The sequence below is a fragment of the Sceloporus undulatus genome, chromosome 9 (genome assembly GCF_019175285.1).
Source record: "Sceloporus undulatus isolate JIND9_A2432 ecotype Alabama chromosome 9, SceUnd_v1.1, whole genome shotgun sequence".
NCBI classification, from domain to species: Eukaryota; Metazoa; Chordata; class Lepidosauria; order Squamata; family Phrynosomatidae; genus Sceloporus; species Sceloporus undulatus.
This window is the reverse complement of record NC_056530.1, coordinates 14,515,003-14,541,761: the sequence shown is the minus strand read 5'-3', so window position 1 is coordinate 14,541,761 and position 26,759 is coordinate 14,515,003. Positions and strand designations below refer to the sequence as shown.

The window sequence follows — 26,759 nt, the reverse complement described above, 5'->3', positions numbered from 1 at the left end:
GGCATTACTATATGACCAAATTGAAGTATTGGGCTGTTCAAATCCTTTCCTGTTCACCTCATCACGGATTTCTTCTTTTGGATAAACAAAATACTAACTGCTTCCACCTGCCCTCTCCCACCAGTTTTGAAATAAATCAAGTCCTCTTAATGTGAAGACTTCAAGATGATCAATCGAGTAAAAGCCAGCAATCTTCCGTATTATGTATTGCCATCATTTGTTTGACATGGTGAAGGATAGACAAACAAATGAGTTTGAAATGGATTTCCTCAGTCCACATTACAATTTGTCTCCAAAGTAAGAAGAAATTAGAATAACTTTTGCTTTTTCCTTCTTGCAGCCCTAAGTTATTAAACAAGATCGTGCAGATGACTTGAAGGTTTAGTGTTATAATATGGAAGAAATTATCCAAATGGATCCAGCACTTGCATTCCAAAACAAAGCAATGAAAATTAATTGGAAGCCACCAGATACTGGTACAAATACATGATGAACAACATTAATTCTGTGCAACAAACCCAAAACTTGCATCCTCTGGAGCAATCAGAGATTATGCCTCCAAAGAATTAGGATCCGCCACCTTTCAGATCTAAACGTTACAGCAAGTGGAACTGACTTTCAGAAATAAGACTTTGCGGAAAACGCTTTCTCTTTAGGCAAGTATAGAGGTCCGAGGATACAACACTAACTCATTTCCTTGTCTACACATGGATCTTTGGATTCAAGATTTTTCACTTTGACGGCACATGGCATCGAGACAGTCAGTTACAAGAGGTTCAAGATACTGGTGCTTTAGAAATCATATGGTAGGATTCACTCACTCCAGTTGAGTGTGGAGTCAAACTTACACATGCTCCACTACTTCTTTGAATTTTCAGGTTAGACCTGAGCTTGAAAACCAGTAACAGAACCACAATCAGCCATGGTTCACATTATGCTCTGGAACTGTGGGTGTAATCATGTTTTGGTTGGGTAGCTGTTTAGAAACTTAATAGCCTTGCTTGCCTAGTTAACAGCTCATCCACACAAGTCAAAGCAACATACAGACTTGGAAGGAAGTTTTTGAGGCCTGGAATGTGAACTTATCATCAAGTGTTTGTGTGCACATACTCTGAACAGTTGCTTCAATGACCATTCCTGCTCAGAATATCACTGTATACCAAATCTTTCCGGAGTTAATACATCCAAGCTCTTACTATCACGGGCACCAACCAACCACAAGCTGTGGAGGGAGACAAGGCACTTTAAGCTGGCCACACCACTTGCAAGTCTGCTAAGGAAAACCATGTATACGAAACGTAGAGACAGCATTGCAAGCCACACTGTACCTGGTTGCCGAGGAAGAACTACCAAAGGACGAAGGTGCATATGAGGAGAGGAAGAGATGGAGATGGGAAGAGGAGAGCGGGGAGTGAAAGAGGGGAGAGAAACACATGGGACAGAGTTAACATGCCATTACAGTGAAAAGATTTTTGTAACCACCAAGTATCCACTAACTTGAGTATTTCATCTAACTGCTAAATACTAACACATTTTGATCCTACGTGTGTCTGAACATTTTCAAAAGCTCGTTTTTCAGGCTAGGCAGAGAAACACATGCTCTATAAAATTAAACAGCTGAGAAAAGCAGTAACAAAGCCATGGCTTCTTTACCCAGTCCATCTCTGATCAGTGGAACTCACTGAGATGGCTGGGAACTGTGGTTGCCATGATGGTCAGGCCCTTTCTGGTTTTGTCAGAGTTGAGGAGGATAACAGCAGTATACCAGGACGGGCAGCTTCACTCATGCCCTGTCAGCTTCCCTAGGGTTCTGTTTCAAGCTGACCGCCGCGAGAGAAATGGGGCAGTGGAGGTAACCAGGCGACAAATAGGCAGGACTCTTTCTTGCGTTAGGAAAATTACCCCTGTGAGCTGTCCTGCTCAAACTTTCACTGCAGCCCTGAGCATCTGTGACTTTCCATTCAAACACCATTCATTCCCACACCCCAACCACAAATATGTTCTGTTCTGTTTTGGCAAGGAGCCTGCACTAGCACATCTCTTTAGTGGTGGGCATTGGTGTTCTGAAAATGGTTATGTTGTGAATGCAAACATCAAGTGCTTCTCCTCCTCTCCTCCTCCTTCACCCGGTATTTGTTCTCTCCAATCTGCTCCCTTGGAACCTCTTTGCACACTTGCACTGTGCCACTTGCCTTGTCACCTGTTAGGCAGGAAGAGAAAAGAGAGCTTGCAGGTAAATCGGCTGAAACTGAAGGACAGGAGACAGAGAGGCTTGTCTCTAATTCTTAGGCAAAGCCTTAGCTCCCACAGCTCAGCTTCAGATCATTGTTTGTGTGTGTGTGTGTGTGTGTGTGTGTGTGTGGTGTGTTGTGTGAACAGAACAACATACATATATAGTATTATCCCATTTTTCTTCCACACTCTGTGAGGCTGAGCTGACTGGCCTAAGGTCATTTATTGAGCTTTATGTGGGTGGGGAATTTTGAGGCTCCGAATCCCCATAAGCCTGGTCTCTACCCATTGTATCACCTCCTTTTGCACCCCTTACAACTTAACTCTCATTCTGCTCTGGGTATGTGGCTTGGCCAAGCTTCACATGTCTGACACACATCTGTTTTGCTATGCATCCTAACACCTTGATCTTACATAAAAAGAGATTGGGAGGTGCTATGGCTATACTAATACAATCAAAGGATAGGGTGGGTGGGAATCCTTGTCCCAAAAAAGCTGACAATCTAGTAGTGGACACAAAGGAACCAGAAAAAAGAGGGAGGGAGATAAAACAGAAGCAAACAGGAGAAGATGGACTATCTGGTGGGTCAAAGGTAATTTCCTATCCTTGGGATCCTCTGTGGATCCCACAGACTGCTAACAATGGCCAAAAAATGGGGACAGGGGACTGAAAGTCCGTCTGGTTTGGAAGCAGATTTTTTTTGGGCGTGGTGTGTGTGGGGGGTTAAAGTTAAATAGTTTAAGAAAAGGTATGCAACCTATAGACAGGGACTTTCCCTTTTTTGCCAGAAAAAGAAAACTAGGCTGTACTTTGTCCATCCCCAGTATACTGTGGTTGTTAGCTGCATGTGTTTCACCTCTTGTGAGATGGATGGGACAAGGAGGTTGTGTGAAAGCATCGTGGTAAAGGGGAAGGGGTGACTTTCTGACTCCGTATCCTTAATGTGGGTCTCCACCCAATGCCGACTGTGTCCTCGTTTTAAAACATCCATCCCTTGCATTTATTCTCCCTGTCAAAGACGTTACCTCATCCTCGATTTTATCTGCATCTGTAGTTGGCCGGTAGCATCTTTGTTAGGATGCAGAGCTGCAACAAACTCGTAATAATCTATGTAACCATCACCATCGCGGTCAAAGTATCAGCTACTGCGGTCATCTCCAGCTTTGTGGTGGGAAATTCTGAAGAAGAGCAACAACGACACCTGAGTGGTCTGAAAACTTAGGTCCCATCTCGCAATCCACCTAACCAGAAAGACTCTGAGAACCATACATCTCCTTCCTACCAACAACCCCCTCCCCTCAATTCCTCCAACATCTCCGACTTGAGAGGTAGGCCTGAGAAGGCAAGCAGGCACGGAACACCTGTCCACCATCTTGTCCTTTCTCATCATTAGCCAATGTTCTGCAATAACAGGTGATAGTTTTGTAGGCCGTAAATGCACAAAGAAATCTCGCACTCAGAAAATGGGCATGCCAAGGAGGAGGACTCAAGGCCACCCTGGTCTGGCCACCCCATGCTGTCGGACAATTACATTCATGAGAACAAGGTCTCATAATTTGGGATGACTGAAGAGGAAGATGATTGAGTGAGGGAGACTTCCTTCTTTGCCTAAAGAGCTGGAGAAAAGTACAGATGACCTGGAGGGGGAGTCGCAGGAGGAAGCTGGTGAGGATATAATTGCCTAAAACTGTGAGAAAAACAGGAAGGTTGTATTTCTTTGAGAAAACTGAAGTGGAACATTCTACAACAACAACAACAAAGATAAGATATATTAGCTACAAAAGGAATTTACCCATTTTTACAATTATCTTGTGCAACAACTGTAACGACGGTTAGCCTAAAGAGCTGAGTAGGACATTGTACCTGTTGCTCAGTTACAAGCCAGGACAGAAACATCTGCAGTCTGGAAGAAAAGTGGCAAAGGTGCTGCACAGATTCAAAGGAGAAGGCACTCACTAGATGCCGGATCCCATCAATGAACTCTTGCCGGGTGATTTTCCCATCCTGGTCTTTGTCGATACGCCGGAAAAAATCCATGACACGTGATTTCTTGTGATTCATCAGCGCATGTACTTTTTCCGCCCACCTCAAGTCCAAGTTTGCAAAACTCTTTCAACTGCCAGGGTGGAAAGAAAGGCATGTTATGTCTCATTTGAGAGAGCATCCTAACAAACAATGAAGACTGAAGTGCAGGAGGAGTGACCTCCTTTTTCTCCTTCTCCTTGGAAGACAGTGAATGCCGATCCCCATAATGACTGCCCACTGCTTTACCTCCATTTAAAACTAGGTGGTCTACTTTGAATAGTAAGCCAACTGTGAATTCTGTATCAACAGAGAAAATAGAAAATCATAAAAGTAGGGAGGGGAAAGATGCCTCCAGTTTACAAACCGTCATGAAGCAAGAGTTCATGAAGCTCTTATAAGACTGCCCAAGGTATTCTTTTGGAAAGCAGATATGCAAAAGAGTCCCCAGTTTGTGATTTTCTCTTGGCGAGATCTGGAGGGTTCGCTCCAACAAACTTTTCCTGCAGAAGAAGCTGAAATACCTAAAGGCACCAGTTCCTGTCTGATCTTGAGCAAAGGTTAGGACTTGGATGGGAAAGTGCCAGCAATTACCAGATGCTATAGTCGGATTTCGAGGAAGGAAGTGGCAAAACCACCTTGGAGGATCCCTTGCCTAAAAAACCCTTTGGAAAATTAATGGGTCTGCCATAAGTCAACAGGCAACTTGGAAGCCCATACAAAACACACCAATCTTTCCTGGAAAACCAAGGCGAAAATTGGGAAAGAGAGATGAGTGTGGTAATTCAAATTGCAGAGAGAATAGGGCAAGACTCCCTTCTGAGATGTTCTAGTCCTATAGGTGGGCTTGAAAGGTAACCCACAACCCCTCCACCTGCAACACTTCCCTAGGAGGGAAGAAATAACCACAGAGTAGAAAATTGGGCAAAAACGCGTGGAACTTGAAATGGACCAGGTACCAGTGGATAGTGCCAGGTTTACTTGGAGATCACCTGAATCCTGCACCTTGCCTACATCCCACCTGCAGACCCATGCAGGCCTTGCTTCCTGTGCTGAAAATATAACCTGCAAAGGCTTCCTCCATGCATGCAAGTCTAAGTTGGAGATGTATGCGGAATGGTTACCTCTTCCAGCCTATCCAGGGCATCGTTGAGCTTGCGTTGTCGCTCCAATGCCAGCAGCCACACCTGCTGCCAGCGGGCTGAGAGCTGATTGATGCGCGGGTTCTTGGCTTCTGACTGGGACAGAATAGGCATAGGAGGAGGGGCAGTCTGGGTCAAGGATTTCCCTGAGAAAAAAGAAGAAGAGGCACACATTACTACCGAGGGAAGACTATAAGCAGAAAGGTATTGGAACCTTTTGCCATCATGAGCTCTTAACAAAGAAAGGCGAGGTACAAACTGAACAATAGTAATGGCTGGAATCATGGGAGAGCAGAAAGTCTCAGCCAGAAGATACATGATATCTGATGCCCAGATCTTGGGTTTTGGAAGCTAAGCTCAGCCCCAGTATAACAACAATGATAAATATATAGGACCAGCCTTTAGCATGTACAGAGTACATACGCATTATTTCTGAGGAATCAGACACCAGCCTTTGGGAATTGAGGGCAAAAACCTGCCATGTAAAGTGTCTTAGTTCTTTTGCCGGCTGAGGCCCCAACACCTTTCACTTTTTAATCCCAGGTTCAAAGCTAGGTACATACTATTGCTTCGGGATTTCTCACTGAAAGGTCCATGGCTTGGCTCAGTGGTTTTCCTCTTGTATGTTTTTGTGACACGATCCACGTCTGGCTGCTTTCGGGTCATTTCTTCCATAAATGACTGGCAAATGCAATAAGGCAGCACCGGCAGAAGAATGGAAGAAGGAAGATTAAAAGAAAATGAGAAAAATTGCTACTGCATGGTTACGGGTCAGGGGTTTGGTTTTTTTGCTACATCGGGTGCTGTGGCCAGGGAACCCAGGACCTATTCCAGGCCAATCACATCATTTTGCCTTCATTTCTGGACTGCTAAGATATCCTTAGCCATTGCTAGCACACCTTCAGGCAAGTGAGTGAGGGAGATATCCTTCTTTGCCTACAAGCTGAGCCCAGTCTTAGGGGCTAGAAACATGACGGCATGATGGCTGGGAATGATGGCACTTGTGATCTAAGATGCCTGGATGGTACTAGACATAGGAGGGCGGCTCTAGGCCACAGCCACGAGGACATCAGAGGCCAGGGCAAGGGAGGAGCAGCTAAGGCACCCACGACTCCTATGGATGCAGTGAGACTGTCTGGCCTTCTGCCAAATCCCTGCAGGTCACCTTCTCAAACAAAAATAAAGCAAAGGCAGCAGAAAGGCACCAAGCTAGGCAGAGTTACCTGGTGCTCCACAATGAGGGCTTTGACCTGCTCGATATTCTGCGGCATGGGATCTTGATCCCGCTGGATCAGCGTTGTTTCAGCCCACTGAATCCATGCCAGGAGCTCCTCTAACAGCTCAGCATTGGCCACCAGCTCTGACAGTGCTGCTTCAAGCCGCTGCTGGTGCTGCTTTGCCCACGCAAGGACCTGGAGTAGACAAAGGCAGCAAACAAAGTCTCATGAAGGAGAAGGCAACTGAGTGAAGCTTCCAGGTTATTTGCCCGCTTAGCTTATGTTTCTAATATGAGCTATTTGTGGGGGGAACTGTGGGCATAATACTCAGCAATTATAAATGGCATTGATTTCCTATATTCTCCTGCGACTGTTCCCTACTCGGCTGAGAAAAGGGGGCTCTGACATTCCCCCCCCCTTCTTTTTGAATGAAAATTATTATAAGTCTCTTGACTATTCAGGCTGGCTGGAAGGTCTAGAATTTATAGTATCTCTTCACAACCCAATCCCAGAAACTCACTTCTTCAAACCGAGCTCGGATGATGGTGATCCAGTGCTTGATGGTGGTGATGCAGTCCGGGTGGCACACAGCTAAGATGACCTCTCCCATCCCCACAGCTGAGTTCACGTCTAATCTTTTTTCCTCAACTTTCTTCATGAACTCCTGCATGACAATGCAAGGCAAAGGTTTCATCGAATGGTCTTTTGGAGCTAAGCTGGGACCTCCTGAGCCATCCCCACAGCCCCCAGTGCCTTCTGCTCTCTTTGGAAGACCTGCCCACCTTGTGTGTATCAATGAGTGACTGCAAGGCTTCTGCATCATCTGGCAAAGCGCCCCGGAAGCGAAGGGTCTGCTCAGCTTCAGAGAGCCACTCCAGCAGCAAATGGACAGCAGTCCGGAACTCTTCCGCCTGAAAGGAGGAACAGTGTCAGGCCATTCTCTTCTTTGCAGCAAGGGTCCTCCTGAGTTGCCATGGGTTGCTGAGCTACAAGAGGCCACTGAGCTAACCATTCTCTGTGCCAACTATGCCCAGCCAACATGTTCCAGGGAGGTTTGCATGCAGGGCAGTAAAGCAACAGCCTGTGCATTTTGTTGCCCTATTGAGGAGTCATATATAGCCACATCCTGCCTGAATTAATCTTGGTAATGGCTGTCACCGCCACCTGGGCCAAGGAGTACCCTGGGTAAAGCTCAGCTGTTTAGAGTGTGTTTCACCCTTCTTTGGTTTCTCTATCTGGTTTTGCTAAGCTAAAAACCACAAGATGGACCAAAGTGGGATAAGTCACCTTTCCTGTCATTAGCTTATGGCCACAGCTAGCCCAAACTGTGCCAGAAAGCCAAGGGATGACTTGCATGTAATGATACACATCAAGGAGGGCATGCTCCAAGATGTGTGCCACTTTGCCACGCTGGTTGACGATGATGTCAGTTGCAGAAGAATGCATCTGGAAGAGACCAGGTTGGCAAAGGCAAACCTAGCCCCATCAGGTCAAATACAGTAGCTTTGTATATAGCTTTCGACAGAGCCAAGACTGCAGCCCTACTTATCCAAAGGTAGGCAACAAGGGACAAGCACTTCTGCACTAGCTACAGCCATTTGTGGCATATGAATGTGGTTATAAATGTTCCTGGTGCCACCCACTCAAATACAGGCACATCAGATTCTGTGGAGTGGGAAATTCCTAGTTCAGACAACATGGCCCCCAAATGTCCCTCTTTTTAGAAAGCATTTGGGGCATGGCAAAAAGGGGGAAAAGAGCTTCTGCTTTCAGTTGCACAGCTTTAACTTCAACTGCTAAAACCCATCCATGGATCAGGCTGACCAGTTTGCAGAGGACATCTGAATCAAAGAGGGGCACTCAGCAGTTGCAACCCCTTCCTCCCTTCATCCTACAAGAGGCTGCCAAGGACCAAACCAGAGCTGTAAACCATACATGCCTTCTCTTCTTCCTACCTGCTTTAAGGCTTGCTCCAGCCGGGTTTGTTTCAAGACAGACATCTTGCAGACAGTGTCCCAGCGATTGCTCAGCTCCTGAAGCTGCACTTTCACCCACGTGGTGTCGTCACGGCTGTTCTCAATAAGCTCCCGGCCAGAGCGCTTAAGCACCTGGACGGTCCCTGTTCGTTTGCCAAGTTCCTTCTGGAAAACCTACCAAGAGTGGAAGGAAATTTACTGACAAATCTATGCAGGGACTCTTGGCATCTCAGTGCTGTAGCACATAGCTCACTAACTGGGGCTGCACTCTAAGCCTATTTTTTGCACTGAACGAAGTAAAGGTTTGCTTCCAAAGGACAAACTACAGGACTGAACCATAGTGCTACAGAAGCAGAGCGTTTGGCAGGTGTCTTAGAAATCATCTGGTCCAAGGCATCGCTCGACTGAGGCACTGCAGTTCAGGAGTCTGTCCAGGTTTGCTTAAACCTTGCTTACATCCTCCTCCATGTCACTGATACTGAACAGTACAGGGTCAAGGATGGAGCCCAGCAGCACTCCCCTTGAGAACTCGCAGAGTTTAGTTGTGAAGTAGCAACTGTTTACTGTGATTCATCACCAACAAATACACATTGTAGAATGCTTTGCTGAAATGAAATCTACCAGGCCTGCCTCAATGTCTTCCAAATACCCACTTCTTCATTCACCCCAGCTGCTGTTACCTTGTGGGCATCCATTAAGTTCATGACCAGATCCAAGTCACCATGGACAGGCTGATCTTCAGCCAGCTGTGGTTCCACCTTATACAGCCAGTCCACCAGTGCCTGCAAGGCATCCATGAACTGCCCGGAGAAGAGAAGGGCCTCTTCCAGTTTGTGCTGCCTGAAAATGGTGAATAATGCAGAGAGAATTTAGACATCCCCCATCTAACCGCTTCCTTGCCACGCGTGGATTTCTGCTTCATAAATCAGGAGCAATCATGGACCTGGACTTCTGTATTGCAAGGGAGTGCAAACTGAGGCAATCTGAGGCTTTTGCAGCCCTTACTATCTTGGACCACCCTTTTCCCATCTCTCCTCCCAAAAGGATGCCCATTCATCCTATATATAGATTCTGTGGTCCCCATGCTCCTAGACCTGCTGCATTTGTCCTCCTCTCATGCATTGGGTGAAACCTGAAAGTCTCCACTCTCAGTTCAGTAGGGACCCAGTGAAGGCACTCAGTAATGAGAAAGCCCCAGCAGGCTCTCACCTTTCCACAGACTTGCCACAGACAGTGTCCCATTTATCACGGACTTCCCCGAGAAGATGGTCCAGGCTTTGGCTGTCATCTGGGAACTGAGCTTTTTCTTTCAGAGCTCGTCCTGTCCGGATCGTGGTATCATAAACTGGCTGTTTCCCACCCAGGGTCTTTTGGAACTCCTGAGTATTTTTGCCAGGAAAAAAAAAAGGCAAACAGAAAAAAAGCGTAAGTTTTGATTGATAGTTTCTCGAAAACCATGACACAGGAACCCTTTCAAACGTTAGCTTGGGGGAGGTTGCACTATCAATTATTATTATTATTATTATTATTATTAAGCTTTATTTATATAGCACTGTAAATTTACATACCGCTGTACATAGAAGTAAAATAGATAAAATAAATCTGCCTATGGCATACATTCTACACAAATAATTAAATAAAACATACTAATTCAAGTTAACATTCAATAAAATAGGGCAGACAACAATTTAAAATAACATCAGGTAACAATCATGCAATGCCTGGGAACGCTTCCCTGAACAGTATAGCCTTCAACTCAGTTTTGAAGCTGTTTGAAGAGGTGATGACCCATGCTGCTCATGGGGGAAGGAGGTTCCAGGAGTGAGGGGCAGCAAGTGAAAAGGGATGGATCTGGGATGGGACAGTGAAAATCCTAGGCTGGGACAGCAGACCTTGACTATCAGAGTGGAGGACACAAGTGGGAAGGTAAGGAGAAAGAAGCTTGGATAAATAAGGAAGGGCCAGCCCGTGTTTGTAACGAATATGGAAAGGGAGGGCGAGCCAATGGAGGGATGACAGTAAAGGAGACTTCCAGTTAATATGGCTCCTCGCCAGCTGCTTGACAGGGGAAGAGCTGGATCAAGCAGTCATCACTTGCTGTGAAACTGTGAGAACCTCTGTTCTACACAGATCTAAAGACCCCCCTGTGAAAGGGAGTCATTCGCCAGGGATCCGATTCCAGCCCCAGTGAGGGGGACAGCACACAACTTTGCCCTTCGTTGACGGAGGCTGAGGCTATCGAAGGACCGCCATAGCAGCTGGGCAGCCACGGCTGTGGCCAGCGGCAAAAAGGAACCGATATCCCGTTTTAAAGCTAAAATACAAGTAAGATTGGAACAAACTCAAGCAGAAAGAAGCAATTAGCTTGAAGCTTTTTGACAAGAAGTTCAGTTTTGGACATATTGAGCTTCAGACGCCAGTGCCACAGCCATTGAGAAACAGCTGTAAGACAAGATGACACTTGCTGTTCAAGACCTGGAGAAAGATCAGGGATGGGAAGATACAGCTGAGAATGATCAGTGTACAAATGATAAAAAAACCCAAAGGAACTAATGAGTTTGCTTAGAGATAGTGTGTATAGAGAAAACAATAAGGGACCCAAAGCAGAGCCTTGTGGAACTCCGACATCAAGGAGAAGAAAGCTCAGATGGATATGACTAAGGCTCACTAATTCTTCCCAAGAATTCCAGGAACCAATGCTAGGTCTTGAGTGGGCTCCTTAAATCTGTCCAGTGAACTGCTTTTGGTTTTCAGTCTAAAGGGCTACTAAGAAGCCCCCTCATAACACTGGAACTGGACTCCCCACCTTGTGCTTAGAGAGTTGCAGTTTGATTTTGTCAGGATCATTTGAAATTTCCAGTTCAGAATCCAGATGGTTCTCTGCGTCCTCCAGCCAGTCAACAAGCTTCTTCCAAGCTTCATGGAACTACAGTGAAAGAGGTAGAGAAGAATACACAAAAGCATGCTTAGAATTCAGCACCTCATTTTGCTCAGGTCACACTCCTTGTCCAAAATTTCTACCTTGCTGACCCCCCCCCCCCCAATTTGTCTACCTATTTAATTGTCATGTTTATATAAAACCAAAACTAGAAAAGATGTCTCAGGACCTTCGTGGGCTGAGGGCAAGAAGACTCTGTCACATGCTTCACTTAAGAATCAGAGAATTGGAGGGGACTTGAAGGGCCATCTTGCCCAGCCTCTTGCCAGTGCAGGAATCCACAGCTAAAGCATCGTTGACAGATGGGGAACCACCAGTTAAGGCCAGAAATCTCCAGGTGGGATGAGGAAAGAATGCTGCCTGTTGGTTCTAGAGAAGTGCCTAGTGACTACTATGGAAGGCCCAAGGATAACCTTCTGCTTCATGTTAGCTCACAGAATGAAGATACTCTCAACTGGTGTAAAGATTGAGTTTCTCACCTGTTTTGCCCGCTTCCTGGCGTCATCCAGAGCCCGTCCCCTTTCAACTGATCGCTGGACCACTTTTTCCCAGCGGGACTGCACACTGACCAAGAGATTCTTGATCAGGACCACGTCCTGCTTCTGACTGAGAAACTTCAGCTGGTTCCCACTTTGGTCCAGGCCAATGATCTGGTCCCGGTGGGCATTCACTTCATTGGCAAACACCTGGGACAGAAGGGAAAAGAAAGAAAAGCCTCTTCACTCATTTGTCCTGGATTCTTAGGTGCTGCACAAGTCAAAGAAGGGGATCTTATTTAGATGACTTCAGGTATAAGATGAGGCAGAGCTCAATGTCTGAGAATACTACTGCATACAGGAAGTTGGCAGAAGGAAGGGCCAAGGAGTAGGCCAAATCCGCTCCCACAATGAGAAACTACTGAGTGGCCTTGGAAATGCTGCTCACACTTCTTGGCCTTTATTTGATACCTGTAGTAAGAGAATAAACCCCGACTCATCTCAGGGTGATTGTGAGAAGTCTAAACCTACACAAGTGTGTGCAAATATGCACATCAGAAGAGATGTTCATGCTCTCTGTATGGACACAAGACACCATCTAGCTTATTACTTTCATATCCCAGGGCTTTAGCCTTATGAATGATTACAGAACACATGAATGAATTTTAACATCCAAGCTGTGCTCCCATTCCCTGCCACACACACAGGCATCATTACCTTGTGGTCTTCAATCTGTGAGAGCACAGTGGCGAGGATGAGGCTAGGCGGAGGAGCAACATTCAAACTCTGTTCTGCAAGAGTCAGCCAGTTGATGAAATCCTGCAGGGAGTTCTGGAACTCTGTTGCCAAGTTGAGGGCCTCTTCCAGCTTGGACTAGATTTTAGACAAAGGGAAGAAGGTGGCAGAGAGATGTGAAGGGAAACCAGAAAAGAATACCGTCCAAAGACCACCATGTTTGGCTTATGAGACAAAACCCCATTATTCCTTAATAGATGTGGTGCTCATTTGACATTGAAAATCCTTAGTACAACTGGAGAATGTGACTTGTTTATTAATAGTTGCCTAAATACCCTGAAAGTACTAGATTCTGTATGATCTTGGAAGCTAAGCAGGGTTAGCCCTGCTTAGTACTTGAATGGGACACCACCAAAAAACAACAGGTGTTGTAAGCTCTATTTTAGAGGAAGGAACTGGCAAAACCACCTCTTGCGTATTCCTTGCCTATGGAAACTATGAAATTCATGGAGTTGCCATAAGTCAACAGGCGACTGGAAGACACACTCACAGTCAACACATGAATGTTGTGATAAGCCGAGGATGAAAAGGGTTCCCTAGGATACAAAATCTTTGTTCAAAACGAAAGGAACAGTCCCATTCAGCTTTGTGTGCCAAGGTGTGAGACCAACAAGAGCAGTGGCCCTGCGTCTCTATTCCTACACTGTTCTAGAGTGAGGTTAAACAAAACACAATTTTCCTGCACTCGAGGAAGCCAGTACTTGAAGGAGGTGGCCATGTGGGAGATTTGTGCTTCAGAGAAGGGGAAGCCCCCTGAGAGACAGATATGCATCATGCAAACACAAGTGTGTGAAGATGATAATTGGTATAGTGCCAGCTCGGCTCTTCTGCTGGAATCCTACCTTTCGCTCCTCCATCTTGGTACTGACGATGCCCCACTTCTGTTCTAGGAGAGCCACACTCTGCTCCGTCTTGGACCCGGAACCAGAGTCATCGCGAGCTAATAGCATCAGCCTCCCTTTGGCCAGGAGTTGGCCATAGACCTCCTCGTTGGCTTTGAACTGGGCATAGAGTTCCTGCAAGACAACAGAGAAACTTTACACAAAGGATGCCCTTTCTCTCACATAGCTCAAAACTAACACTGCATTTAAATATTTTAGCTCCGACATGTATGCTACGTATTTATGATGATCTCCCATACTGAACTAGGAGTAAGTTATTCAGCCATCCCAAGGACAAATTCTGCGACCAGGGCTCACCATGTGCGCACTGAGTTGTTCCCGGGCAGTTTCTGGTAGCCCGCCTGTGGGTTTAGAAGCTGATAGCTGGTTCTCCATCCTTGTGAGCCATAGAAGGAAGTCTTCAATTTCACCATGGAAACCCTGGGCCTGTGAAATCATGGAAAACACACATTCAACTAAGTAGGACCAGCTGATGAGTTTAATTTTAGGATCTGCATTCCTCTCCACTTTTCTTGAGACCTTGAGGTTTGTAATGAGGATTTCAAAACCAAAAGAACAAAATTCTAAAGCAGCAAATTTGGAAGTGGTAAATATGGGAAAGCAGATGTTGAAAGAGGGATGGACCAATTTATCTTCCATGCCCCTCTCCAGCAGGACACATGGATGCCACTTCTGGTTTTGGCTAAACACCAACCATGATGTGGGGAAGTAATGGGAATAACGGGAACCACCTACCTGCTGAAGGGTCATCTGCAGCTGCTGTTCCCGCTCTTCTGTTTTCTGAAGCACTGATTCCCAACAGGAATTCATCGTCTCCAGTCGCTTCCGGAGGCTGCTGGCATCGTCCCCTGCATTGGATTCCAGGAGTTCATTCCCAGCCTTGTTCACTGTTTCCACAGTGGCTTGATGGGCCAACACATCGTTTTTCAGCACCTAGAAGAATGGAAAGGGGAAAAAGAAAGTGTTTCAGGCCTTTTGTGGCACCACTGAAAAAGGGAGTGGGGGCAACAGGACTCTCAGAACAATGTCTGCCAGTCTGCATGACAGAGATTGCATAATAAGCATGCCAAGAAGAGGAGCCAACATTTTAAAGACCCAGCTTTGCTGCTTCCTGCACATTTACCCATGGAGAGCACATGAGGAAATACCATCTGATAAGCTCTGTCAGCATTAGGGGCCAGTTATTGATGCCTTCAGACTAAATATGGCCCAATGAAGGCCCTGAGCCTTCTCACCTGTAATGCCGGGAATTCAACCTAGGAGAGCTTTAAGAAGTGAGTTCTGCATTTGACCACCAAGCCAGGATCCCTCTCTAATGGGCCACGTCTATACAAAAAGATACTGGCAAGTACATTCTGTTTGGCTACTTACATGGTGCTTAGCTAATTCCACTTCAATAACCTTGGGGTCGCCATTGATGGGCCTCTGGGCATCCAACAGCTCCTCCGTGTGAGTCAGCCATGCCATCAACTCTGCCAAGGCATGTTGGAACTGGCCAAGGGCCAAGAGAGCACCTTCCAGCTTGTGCTGTTGGTTGACAAACAAGGAGACAAGCAGAATTTTAGAAAGAAATGTGGTCCAAATAAGGATGGACATTTCCTTTCATTTTATTTAACAACTTACTGTAGTTGCTTAGAAGGACTTATAATAATTTGAAAACAGTACCAACAAGTATTAAGATCCAAAGAGAAATCTAAAAAATTAGAATCATAGAATCATAGAATCATAGAGTTGGAAGAGACCGCAAGGGCCATCCAGTCCAACCTCCTGCCATGCAGGAAATCACAATCAAAGCATCCCCGACAGATGGCCATCCAGCCTCTGCTTGAAGACCTCCAAGGAAGGAGACTCCACTACACTCTGAGGGAGTTTGTTCCACTGTCGAACAGCCCTTACTGTCAGGAAGTTCCTCCTAATATTGAGGTGGAATCTCTTTTCCTGCAATTTGCATCCATTGCTTCGGGTCCTAGTCTCTGGAGCAGCAGAAAACAAGCTTGCTCCCTCCTCAATATGACATCCCTTCAAATATTTGAACAGGGCTATCATATCACCTCTTAACCTTCTTTTCTCCAGGCTAAACATCCCCAGCTCCCTAAGTCGTTCCTCATAGGGCATGGTTTCTAGACCTTTCACCATTTTAGTCGCCCTCCTTTGGACACGCTCCAGTTTCTCAATGTCCCTTTTGAATTGTGGCGCCCAGAACTGGACACAATATTCCAGGTGGGGCCTGACCAGAGCAGAATAGAGTGGCACTATTACTTCCCTTGATCTAGACACTATACTTCTATTGATGCAGCCCAAAATCGCATTGGCCTTGTTAGCTGCCGCATCGCACTGTTGACTCATGTTCAACTTGTGGTCTACTTGGACTCCTAGATCCCTTTCACATGTTGTCTCCTTTAGCCAGGTGTCCCCCATCCTATATCTGTGCATTTCATTTTTTCGCCCTAAGTGCAGTACCTTACATTTCTCCCTGTTGAAGTTCATTCTGTTTGCTGTGACCCAGCTTTCTAGTCTATTCAGGTCATTTTGAATGTTGGTCCTGTCCTCTGGAGTATTAGCAATTCCTCCTAATTTGGTGTCATCTGCAAATTTGATAAGTATTCCCCCAATTTTTTCCTCCAAGTCATTGATAAAGATGTTGAACAGTACTGGGCCCAGGACAGAGCCCTGTGGGACCCCACTGGTCACTTCTCTCCAGGATGAAAAGGTGCCATTGTTGAGCACATTTTGGGTTCGTCCGGTCAACCAGTTACAAATCCACTTAACAGTTGCCTTGTCTAGCCCACATTTTACAAGCTTGTTTGCAAGAATGTCATGGGGAACTTTGTCAAAGGCCTTACTGAAATCAAGATATACTATATCCACAGCATTCCCTTCATCTACCAAGCTGGTAATTTTATCAAAGAAAGAGATTAGATTTGTCTGGCATGACTTGTTTCTCTGAAACCCATGTTGACTTTTTGTGATTATGGCATTGGCTTCTAGATGTTCACAGACTCTCTGTTTAATGATCTGCTCCAGAATCTTTCCTAGTACTGATGTCAGACTAACTGGACGATAATTGTTGGGATCCTCTTTTTTTCCCCTTTTTGAAGATGGGGACAATGTTTGCCCTCCTCCAGTCTGCTGGCACTTCTCCTGTTCTCCAGGAGTTTTCAAAGATGATTGCCAATGGCTCTGATATTACATTTGCCAGTTCTTTTAATACCCTTGGATGTAGCTCATCTGGTCCTGGAGACTTAAATTCATTTAGGTTAAACAGGTATTCCTGTACTATCTCTTTACTTATTTTGTGCTGGAATTCCCCTATTCTGTCCTCTGCTCCATTATCCTCAGGTTGAGCACCCTTTGCCTTTTCTGAGAAGACAGAGGCAAAGAAAGTGTTGAGTAATTCTGCCTTTTCTCTGTCCTCTGTTAGCATTTTGCCATCTTCTGCACGCAGTGACCCTACTGTTTCCTTCTTCTTCCTTTTGCTGCGGACATATCCAAAAAAGCCCTTTTTGTTGTTCTTAACCTCTCTAGCAAGCCTGAATTCATTCTGCTCTTTAGCTTTTCTGACCTTATCTCTACACATGCTAGCTATTTGTTTGAATTCCTCTTTGGTGATTTCCCCCTTTTTCCATTTCTTATACATGTTCCTTTTCAAATTTAGCTGAGCTGAAAGTTCCTTGGTCATCCATCCTGGGATCTTGCAACACCTCCCATTTTTCTTTCTCACTGGAACTGTTTTAATTTGTGCCTTCAGTATCTCCTTTTTTAGAAACTCCCATCCATCTTGAACTCCCTTCTCTTTTAGTATTCCTGGGATCGCCCCCAGTATTTCTCTAAGTTTACTGAAATCCGCTCTCCTGAAGTCTAGAATGCATGTCTTGACTATGCCTGGCTTCTCCTTTCCACTGTATAACAAACTCCAGGAGAACATGGTCACTTCCACCTAAGGATCCCACCACTTGCACTTCATTAACCAAGTCATCCTTATTGGTTAGAATCAGATCTAAAATAGCTGATCCTCTTGTTGCGTCTTCCACCTTTTGGACCATGAAATTGTCTCCAAGGCAAGTGAGGAATTTACTAGACCTTGAGGATTTGGCTGAGTTTGACTTCCAACAAATATCAGGGTAGTTGAAGTCACCCATCACTACTACATCTCTCCTTTCTGAGTGTGTGGTCATCTGTTCTAGAAAGGCACCATCCAATTCCTCCGTCTGACCTGGGGGTCTGTAGTAGACTCCCACCATAACATCCTTGTTGTTTCCCTGCCCTTTAATTTTTATCCAGATGCTCTCCACCTGGCTTCCAGGATTGATGTCCTGGATCTCTTCACTGGTGTAAATGTCCCTGACATATAGGGCTATTCCTCCTCCTTTTCTGTTTGGCCTGTTTCTCTTGAAAAGGTTATACCCCCCTATTTCCACATTCCAATCATGAATTAGGCAGAAAGAAGCCCAACAGTGAGCTATAACAGAATTCTATAATGATAAAAAGGCCAAGAAATAGGGTGTTCCACAGCTGAGATGTTTCCATAGAAAAGGCCTTTCTTCTGCCACTTTTGCTTCCTCTACATCTGCAGGCAAGGAAAAGCAGGACTATTCAGGAAGAGGCAGCAAGTTCTTTAAACAAACCACCTCTAAACTATTTGAGGCTTAATAGAGGTTTTCCAGCACTTGGAAATGATGGGCAGCCGCTGAATCTGCCCTCCCACCTTGCACAGGACCCACTAAGTTGTCCATACCTGCCGATGGGCAATTTTGTCACTCAAGTTTTCCCAGAGATGCCTTAGCTCAGTCAATGGCTCCCTGATAATGTCTCTGTCCGTCTCATCTGTTGCTTTTTTAAGCATGATTTCCCCCTGATGATTCAGTTTCTCCATCTCAATTTGCTGTTGGTATACTTCCATTTTAAACTCCTGCCAAAAAGAAAAGGAAAAACCAAGATCAGGTCAGTGTCTGTTCCTCCATCCCAAAGCCTTCAGAAAATGTTGCTGGCTTCTCATATGTGAGCATCTGTGCACACATGCGCACACACTTCCTTACCTTCATCTCATTCAGCTGCTCTTTTACAGTGTTGAGATCTGTGCCCACCGGAGGCATGTTGCAGAGTTTGATCACTGTGTTGTCCAGCCAGTCAAACATGGCCTGAGAAAGAGAAACACAAATGAAGGAGAAACCATCCAACCATCAAGCTGGCCATGCCTGGCAGAATGCAGCCTCTGTGAAGTTAGGGAGCACAGTAGGGAGCACATTTATCTTGGACTGAACTGGATGCAAAGCAGTCTTGCTAGCTATTCTCCATTTTGTCTCTTGCCCAGCACCCTGCGCCTTTACAGACATGCTCAGGCAGGGCTTGGAGGACCTGGTTATTCCCGGAGGTATCCTGATTTGATAGGACTGCAAAGGCCTTGCAACAACCCTGGATGCTACTGTCCTCTAAGAATCAGATTATTTCAGCTATTTTCTTGGGGGCTCCTATGGTGCCTGCTAGTATGATGGAGGCTGTTCAGAATAGCCAACAGGAGACACAAGCCTACCTGCTGTTCCCCCACCACATCCTCCAGTGCCTGCTTGCCACTGCACATTTCCTATGACCAGAAAGCCAAATATATGGTGTACCTGCAGCGTGTCCTGATACTGCACAGCTGACTGCATGGCCTCCTCCAGTCGCTCAAGACGCTCCTTCCAGGTCTTGTTCAGGTTTTCCCAGGCACTGTTCATCTGAAAAAGCAAGGAGGAAATCAGCAGCAACACAAGGCATCAGGAGCACTGGTGGCGCAGTGGTTACATTCCTGTACTGCGGCCATTCACTCACAAACCATAAGTTTGCGAGTTCAATACCAGCGAAAGGGCTCAAGCTTGACTCACGCTTGCATCCTTCCGAGGAGATCGCTAAAATGAGTACCCAGATTGTTCGGGGCAATTGGCTTACACTTTGTAAACCACTTAGGGAGTGCTTAAGAGCACCGATAAGCGGTATAGAAATGTACTTGCTATTGCTTGGGAACAAACTGGGCACAAAGATGGCCAGAGTGGGACAAGGAAGGGCAGCCATGCAGCTCACTGGGCAGACCTTCTCAGGTAAGTGATGCTCACAGGGTCTCAGGGGCAACACGGACTCTCCCATCCCCATCTCTAAACTTCACAGCCCTTTTCAGACACTGCCTCTCTACAGGAGACCTTTTGGGTAGGAGGTGAGTGGATACTTCATGCTATATGTGCTCCACAGACTTTGACATCTGGCTCAGAATGCTGGGCCATATCACAATACTAAGCATGGGTCACACTAGTGCTAATATTGGCTTCTGTCTGGCCCCAAATGAAAACATGGCCTTTTATTACAACCTGTGGGGTCTAATTTATTCTCCTCAAATGTGTATGTTAACAACTTTTTAACCTGCTTAATGTTAAATGTTGTTTTTAGTTTACATTATTTTATGTTTTAAATCTGGAATCAGTTTAAACTATTACCGTGAGCTCCCACAATATTGGGAGGGACGTAACTTAATTAAATCAATGGGTGCTGTTGTCTACGCAGATGAACAGGCCAAGCTTCCCATCTGAGAATTCCCCCTTTGCTCTGTCTTCCTGACCTCTCAGTTCAGCATTCAAGCCCCTTCCTGAATCCAGTGTGCCACTACATCTACCCACCTCATCAATGCTTTTCTTCACTTCTGGTTTTTCTGTCTCGCCACAGGCAAAAATAAGATCAGTCCCAAGTATCCGGATAAATTCCAGTTCTTCATGCAAACTGTCTGTTTCTTCCTTGATAGTCTGAAGATAAAGTCACAGACAGAAACACATACACCTTTGTTATAACAATACACTCGTCCCCCGGGTTACGAAATTAATTCGTTCCGGCGCCATTTTCGTAACCCGGGGGACTTTCGTTAGCCGAATCCCCATAGGCGCTAATGGGGAAAAGCCGCGGCTGCGCCGCGGCTCCATTCAAAACAGCGCCGGCTTTTTTTCGCAAGCCGGGGAAACGTTCGTAACCCGGAAATAATTAATTAATTTATTTTTTTTCGTATCCCGGGAATTTCGTATCGCGGCGCGTTCGTATCCCGGGGTACCAGTGTATGCAGGAGATTTGCCAAAATGGTTCAATCAGTCACAGAGCAATGCTAGAGGTAGAAATTATTTATTTGAATCTTCTCTGTTTTGAGTGTTTGCATTTAATCTGTTATATTGACATGCGATCTTGAAGAGTATCCTCTTAAAGCAAGCAAGACCATCCGTGTCTGTCATCCTAAGGAGTCAAAGAGTATCTACACTGCACAGGGATTGCAGCATGATTCAACTTTTAACAGTCATGGCTTTATTCACAGGATCTTGAGAGCTGCAGTTTGGTAAGGTAGCAAACTCTGCTTAGGGAGTTTCAATCCACAATGCTGAACTACAGTGTTAAAGATCTCTAACACAGAATTTTAAGTCATTCACCAAATTCTAAATACCAGATTTCACAAGGTGGAGACAAGGCAGTTAAAACAGTATTAAACCACTAAAGTTGTGAAGCGCAGACACTTGAAGAATCAGCACCCTGATGTACATTACAGAATTGGAAGGATTCTACTCTTATCCAACTTTGTTTACAGTAGTGGTATAATGCATATAATGCAAGAGAGCATGGGGCATTTTGTGGCAACATGTTCAGAGTTTGCTATATGAAGCAGTTCATCCCTTTCACCTGTAGCAGAAATGACTTCTTTTGCTGTTCTTACCTCTGCTGCTTCAACCTGCTGCTTAATGATAGATGGGTCAATTCCGGGACTCTCCAGGTCATGGACAATGTCCTGCGTATCTCGGATGGTGGTCAGGAGGGCAGCCATGTCGTACCAGAATTTCTCTGCCAGTTCTAGGACGTCAAGGTATTTGATTTCCCGTTCCTCTGCCCGAGCTCTGATGTCTTCCCAGAAGAACACCATCTGATCTAATTTGTCCTGGATTTCTGTAATGGAAGGACGTGTATTTCAAAAACAACAACAACAACAACAACAACGAAGTTAAAGCACAGAATAAGGTTTTTTCTTTTTCGTGGTCTCTGCGAATCATACAAATGGGTTTTACTGCGCCTGCGCAGTGCTGTTCGGAAACTTCCAGAATCACTGGGCAAAGTACACTTTGCAACATATAGAAACTTTTTGGCTTGCCAGTTGTGTAAGTCCATGTCCTCCCAGGCCAGGAAAAATCGGGAGTCCTGCCTGACCTCCGCGATTGCCCAGGGGAAAATCCGGGAGGGGGACCCCCGTCCTTCGTTGGCTCCATCTGCGTCCGCCGTGGCCCCCTTGCCTCCAGCTCAGGCCAGTCCGGCTAGCGCTCCACCAGCTCTGGCTTCTCTGATCCAGGATATCGGGCAGACCGACCAGGCCCCCGCTGTGGCCCGTGGTTCCTCGAAACCCAGTGCCACCTCCAAGCCTGCCCATCTGCCTCAGAAATCGGATGCGGGGGCATCCCTGATTCCGTCAGCCTCGGTCCGGGAGGAGGCGACGACTTCTAAGTGGGCGGCCGCTGGTCATAAGTCCCGTGGGGCGGCTACAGCTTCGGATGCAAGCCCCAGCAGGCTTAAGGGCGGTAATAAACCCTCCAAGGAGGGCAAGATGCCCAAGGAGCGTTCTTCGACCACCAAGATGGGCGCAAGGGTCGCTGATAGCCCGATCCCGTTCTTCCCTCCTGACGTGCCACGGGATTCGGTTTCCTCCAAGAAGAGGGCTCCGTCCACGATCAGTTCCACTCCAGAGGTCCCAGCGGCAAAGAAGGCTAAGTCCCGGGATCATGCCAAGTCCCGTTCAGAAGCCGGGACCAACAAGGAGGGTTCTCGAGGCCACCCACGCTCCCGATCTCATTCCCCGCGATCCAAGGACCGCCGGCCGACGTCCTCGGACCGACAACGCGCCACTAAGGGCCGCTCCCCGCATAAGAAGCCCGCCGCTGTGGACGCTCCAGCTGTTGTGGTGAGCCATCCTCCAATTGTGGAGCCGTCGACCTCCATGACCGCTTTGGATGTTGACCTGGACGAGGAAGGGACCCATTCTCACAGGAGGAGGTCGCCAACGCCCTCACCAGTGCGGGACTTAGATGCCGATGAATACTTCTACGACTCGGAGTCTGACAGGTTTTACATGGCCGTTCCCAGGGACGTGGCTATGCTGAAGTTTCCTCCTAGAGACGATCGGTACCGAGAGGATATGCCATCTCGTACCTCGGCGCACCCTCGCTCTCCTCCCCGCCGCGGGACTGCTCAGGCCAGAACGGGAACGGTGGTGCATGCTATCCCCTCCGACTCAGAGCCGGATCTTCCCCCCGAATCCAAGGCGCCTTCAGACGATGATGACCGTGCGGATGACTTCTCCTTGGGTCTCCACCAACAAGAGCCTGCTTCGCCGACTGATGACGTGCGCTCCTTTAGTGAGCACGTTATTAAAATGTCCTGTGCTTTGGACATCGAGTTGGCCTATCCTGAGAAGGCAGCCAAGGATCCAATCGAGCGACGGGTGCAAGGCCGGGTGCAGACACCGCTGTTGATACCGTTCCTGCCCTTGCTGGAGTCCCTTGTCAAACGCTCCTGGGACGCTCCCGCTTCTCTTTTGGGACCGCCGCGCAAGATAGAGTCCCTCTATAAGGTCTCATCTCCCAATGCCCCCTGGCTGGCTTCCCACCCTCACCTCAACTCCATAATTGTTGAAGGGGCTCAGCGCACCTCCTCCCAACGTCAATCCTCACTCCCCCTGGACAAGGAGGCCAAGAAGATTGATGCTCTCGCGAGGAATGCATACACGGCGTCGGCGTTGACGATCAAGGCTGTAAATTACACCGCCTGTATGGGGGCCTATGTCCAGACCCTCATGGAGGGAATCTGCCCGATCATGCTGGATGTCCCTGATGAGGTGCAGCGCACCTTGGCGGAGATCAGGGACGAGGCGCACTCAATCGGAAGCTGGCTGATTACCGCGTCCAGGAATATGGCAGAGTGCACAGGTCGAGCCATGGCAGCCTCCATCGCGCTTCGACGTCATGCCTGGCTCCGTGGGTCAGACCTCAGCCAAGGCATCCGATCCGCAATCAAGGAGATGCCCATTGATGACTCGGGGCTCTTCCACGCCGACACGGATGACAAGCTAAACAGAAAGTTTAGAATGAAGGCGGCGGCTAGGAAGCACGGCATGTCTGCCCCGGGCACTCCTCCATTTCGCAAGCAACTCTGTCCCTGGCATCACCAACAAGGTCAGTCCCAGAGACCATTCTATCAGGATCGCCAGTTCAATCAACAGGGCTCCCAGCAACAGAGGTACCCATCCCAGTCCTCTTCTTCTGGTCGGCCTTACCCTCCTAAATATCGCAAGGCTCGAAGGCAGGATGCTGACCAGCCTAAAAAGAGGGCATGAAGCCTCCCTGCGCACTTTGTTTTGCCTAGCCCCTATTTTTTGAACATTCTTCGGCCCTATGCCACCATGTGGGCCTCCATCACTTCTAACGCTTGGGTCCTGACCATCGTCCGAAGGGGCTACACCCTCGAGTTCGAAGAGCTCCCTCCCACCGGAGCATTTCTTGCCACTGCCCCCTTGGACACCCTTCTCGACAAAGTGCACTCTCTCCTTCAAAAAGGGGCCATATCACCCTTGCCACCAGAACTACTGTCCAGGGCCTTTTTTTCCAGGTACTTCACGGTACCGAAGTCAGATAGTGGAATCAGACCCATATTGGACTTAAGGGGACTTAATTCCTTTTTACGATACCGACGTTTCCATATGGTGACTTTAGCTTCCATTTTGCCTTTGCTTCACCAGGACCTTTGGTTCGCGACAGAGGACTTGAAAGACGCTTACTTTCATGTGGGAATTCAGGAGTCCCACCGGAGATTCCTTGCCTTCGCCATTGGCTCTGTCACGTACCAGTACAATGTCCTCCCGTTCGGCCTGGCCACAGCTCCAAGGGTCTTCACGAAGTGCATGGCCCCGGTGGTGACTTACCTTCACCAAAAAGGCTTCAGGGTCTTCCCATACCTGGACGACTGGCTGTTTGCAGCCCCCTCGCGAGAAGAGCTGCAGAGCGGCATCCGCTTCACGCTGCATCTCCTGTCGGACTTGGGGCTCGTTGTCAACCTGGAAAAGTCTCACCTGGTCCCAGCCAAGCAGGTCTGGTTCATCGGCTCCATTCTCGACTCTGAAGAATGCACCGCATATCTCTCTCAGGACCGTTTCCAAACCTTGTCAGTCGCGGTACAGGTCGTGAGGGCCCACAGGAGAGTGAAGGCCAGGGACGTCCAGGTTGCCCTGGGACACATGGCGTCCACTACGTTCGTCACCCCATGGGCAAGATTATAGCTGAGGCCTCTTCAGTCATGGTTCCTGTCGGTCTTCGACCCCATGTCAGACCCTCCAGACAGATGGCTCACTGTACCGAGGCCCGTCGCCGCTTCCTTGTTGTGGTGGCTAGATTCCTGCAATGTTTGTGTCGGCATGCCCTTCATCCAGCCCAGGCTGCAGTTGACCCTAACGACGGAGGCGTCGATAGAAGGCTGGGGCACTCATCTTTTGGACCTGTGTGTGAAGGAGAGGTGGTCTCGGCAGGAGGGTGCCCTCCACATCAACGCATTGGAAATGTTGGCTGTGGAGAAAGCTCTCAAGGCCTTCGAATCCAGCATCATGGACAAGGTGATCCTTCTCAGAACGGACAACACAACCGTGATGCACTATGTCAACAAACAGGGAGGTACCAAGTCGAGGACCCTCCTGGACATCACCTTGAGAATATGGGAGTGGTGTATCCCGAGGGGCATCCTTCTCCAGGCGATTCACCTGCCGGTAGATGAAAACACCTTGGCGGATCGCCTCAGCAGGACCGCCTCAACCTGCCACGAGTGGAGGCTTCATCCAGAGACGGTCTATGACATGGTTTGTCGGTGGAGAACCCCTCTAATCGACTTGTTTGCAACCGCCTCCAACAGCCATTGTCCCCAGTTCTGTTCCCGAATGCGTCACGAGAGATCCCTTGGAGATGCGTTCGCTCTCAATTGGTCCGGGGAGATGCTCTACGCCTTTCCCCCGTTCCCTCTGCTCACCAGGGTGGTTTCGAAGATGTTGAGAGACCACGTCGATGCGATCCTCATCACGCCGTGGTGGCCGAGACAGCCGTGGTTCCTGTCGCTTCTTCACCTCTCCAACGACGGGAGAGTCTGACACCCAGACATCGACTCGCTACCGATGGTGGCATGGAGGCTCTGCTGACAACGCTCCCACCGTCGGTACAGAGGGTGATCCGGGCCGCGCAGAAACCGGCGACCCAGAGGTCCTACGCCTCCAAGTGGAGAAGGTTTCTTCACTTTCTTGATGAAAAGCACCTGCCACCACACCGCATTACGGTACCAGTGGAACTGGAGTTCCTGATGTCATTGGTGGACGCGGGCTTGTGCCTCACGTCCGTGAAATGTTATCTTTCTGCCATTTGTTCTTATTTTCAATATGATGGATTGCCTTCCTTTCAGGGACCCCCTTGTCAAAAACTTTCTAAAAGGTTGTAACAACCTTCACCCACAGGTTTCTGCCCGGCCCCGGCGTGGAGCTTGGATGTTGTGCTGTCCACTCTCCAGTCCAAACCCTTTGAACCCTTGGCCACAACAGACTTAAGGCTGCTGACTTGGAAGACTGCCTTCCTTGTGGCCATCACTTCTGCTCGTCAGGCTGGAGAACTTTGTGCCTTACGGAGGGATGAACCCTTCCTTTGGTTCCACAAGGACAAGGTGGTGCTCCGAACCAACATCACCTTCCTCCCTAAGGTAGTTTCATTTTTCCACATGTGTCAGGACATTGTTTTGCCTTCCCTGGCTTTGAACCCGTCCACTGCTGAGGAGCGCAGCCTGCATATGCTGGACGTTCGCAAGGCTTTGGTGTTCTATCTGGACAGAACTTTGGGTTCGAGCCGTTCCAAAAGACTTTTTCAATGTTATTCAGAACTTAGAAAAGGACTGCCGGTGTCGGCTCAGTGACTGTCCAAATGGGTAGCAAATACCATCCATCTCGGCTATGAACTGTCGGGCAAACCAACTCCGGCTAGGGTGCACTCGCATGC

At 47.6% G+C, this 26,759-nt stretch overlaps 1 protein-coding gene across 13 annotated transcripts in view; it reads right to left on the bottom strand.

Annotated features, from left to right (window-relative positions):
* Positions 1–1,263: 1,263 nt before the first annotated feature.
* The window catches only part of MACF1 (microtubule actin crosslinking factor 1), a 255,271-nt gene continuing 229,775 nt past the window's right edge, over positions 1,264–26,759 (bottom strand). For all 13 annotated transcript variants that reach the window (XM_042440379.1, XM_042440382.1, XM_042440387.1 and 10 more), the window contains 24 exons: positions 21,416–21,642; positions 20,346–20,468; positions 19,314–19,415; positions 18,738–18,839; positions 18,437–18,610; positions 15,073–15,228; positions 14,437–14,634; positions 13,999–14,127; positions 13,642–13,815; positions 12,722–12,877; positions 12,008–12,214; positions 11,397–11,516; positions 9,800–9,969; positions 9,271–9,430; positions 8,570–8,764; positions 7,397–7,525; positions 7,135–7,278; positions 6,621–6,809; positions 5,961–6,078; positions 5,380–5,543; positions 4,190–4,349; positions 3,259–3,411; positions 2,127–2,200; positions 1,264–1,346 (listed from right to left, as the gene is read on the bottom strand). In XM_042440379.1, the coding sequence (XP_042296313.1) occupies positions 4,206–4,349; positions 5,380–5,543; positions 5,961–6,078; positions 6,621–6,809; positions 7,135–7,278; positions 7,397–7,525; positions 8,570–8,764; positions 9,271–9,430; positions 9,800–9,969; positions 11,397–11,516; positions 12,008–12,214; positions 12,722–12,877; positions 13,642–13,815; positions 13,999–14,127; positions 14,437–14,634; positions 15,073–15,228; positions 18,437–18,610; positions 18,738–18,839; positions 19,314–19,415; positions 20,346–20,468; positions 21,416–21,642 (3,281 nt within the window). In that variant the 3' untranslated portion in view covers positions 1,264–1,346; positions 2,127–2,200; positions 3,259–3,411; positions 4,190–4,205. The remainder of the gene's footprint in view (positions 1,347–2,126; positions 2,201–3,258; positions 3,412–4,189; positions 4,350–5,379; positions 5,544–5,960; positions 6,079–6,620; positions 6,810–7,134; positions 7,279–7,396; positions 7,526–8,569; positions 8,765–9,270; positions 9,431–9,799; positions 9,970–11,396; positions 11,517–12,007; positions 12,215–12,721; positions 12,878–13,641; positions 13,816–13,998; positions 14,128–14,436; positions 14,635–15,072; positions 15,229–18,436; positions 18,611–18,737; positions 18,840–19,313; positions 19,416–20,345; positions 20,469–21,415; positions 21,643–26,759) is intronic.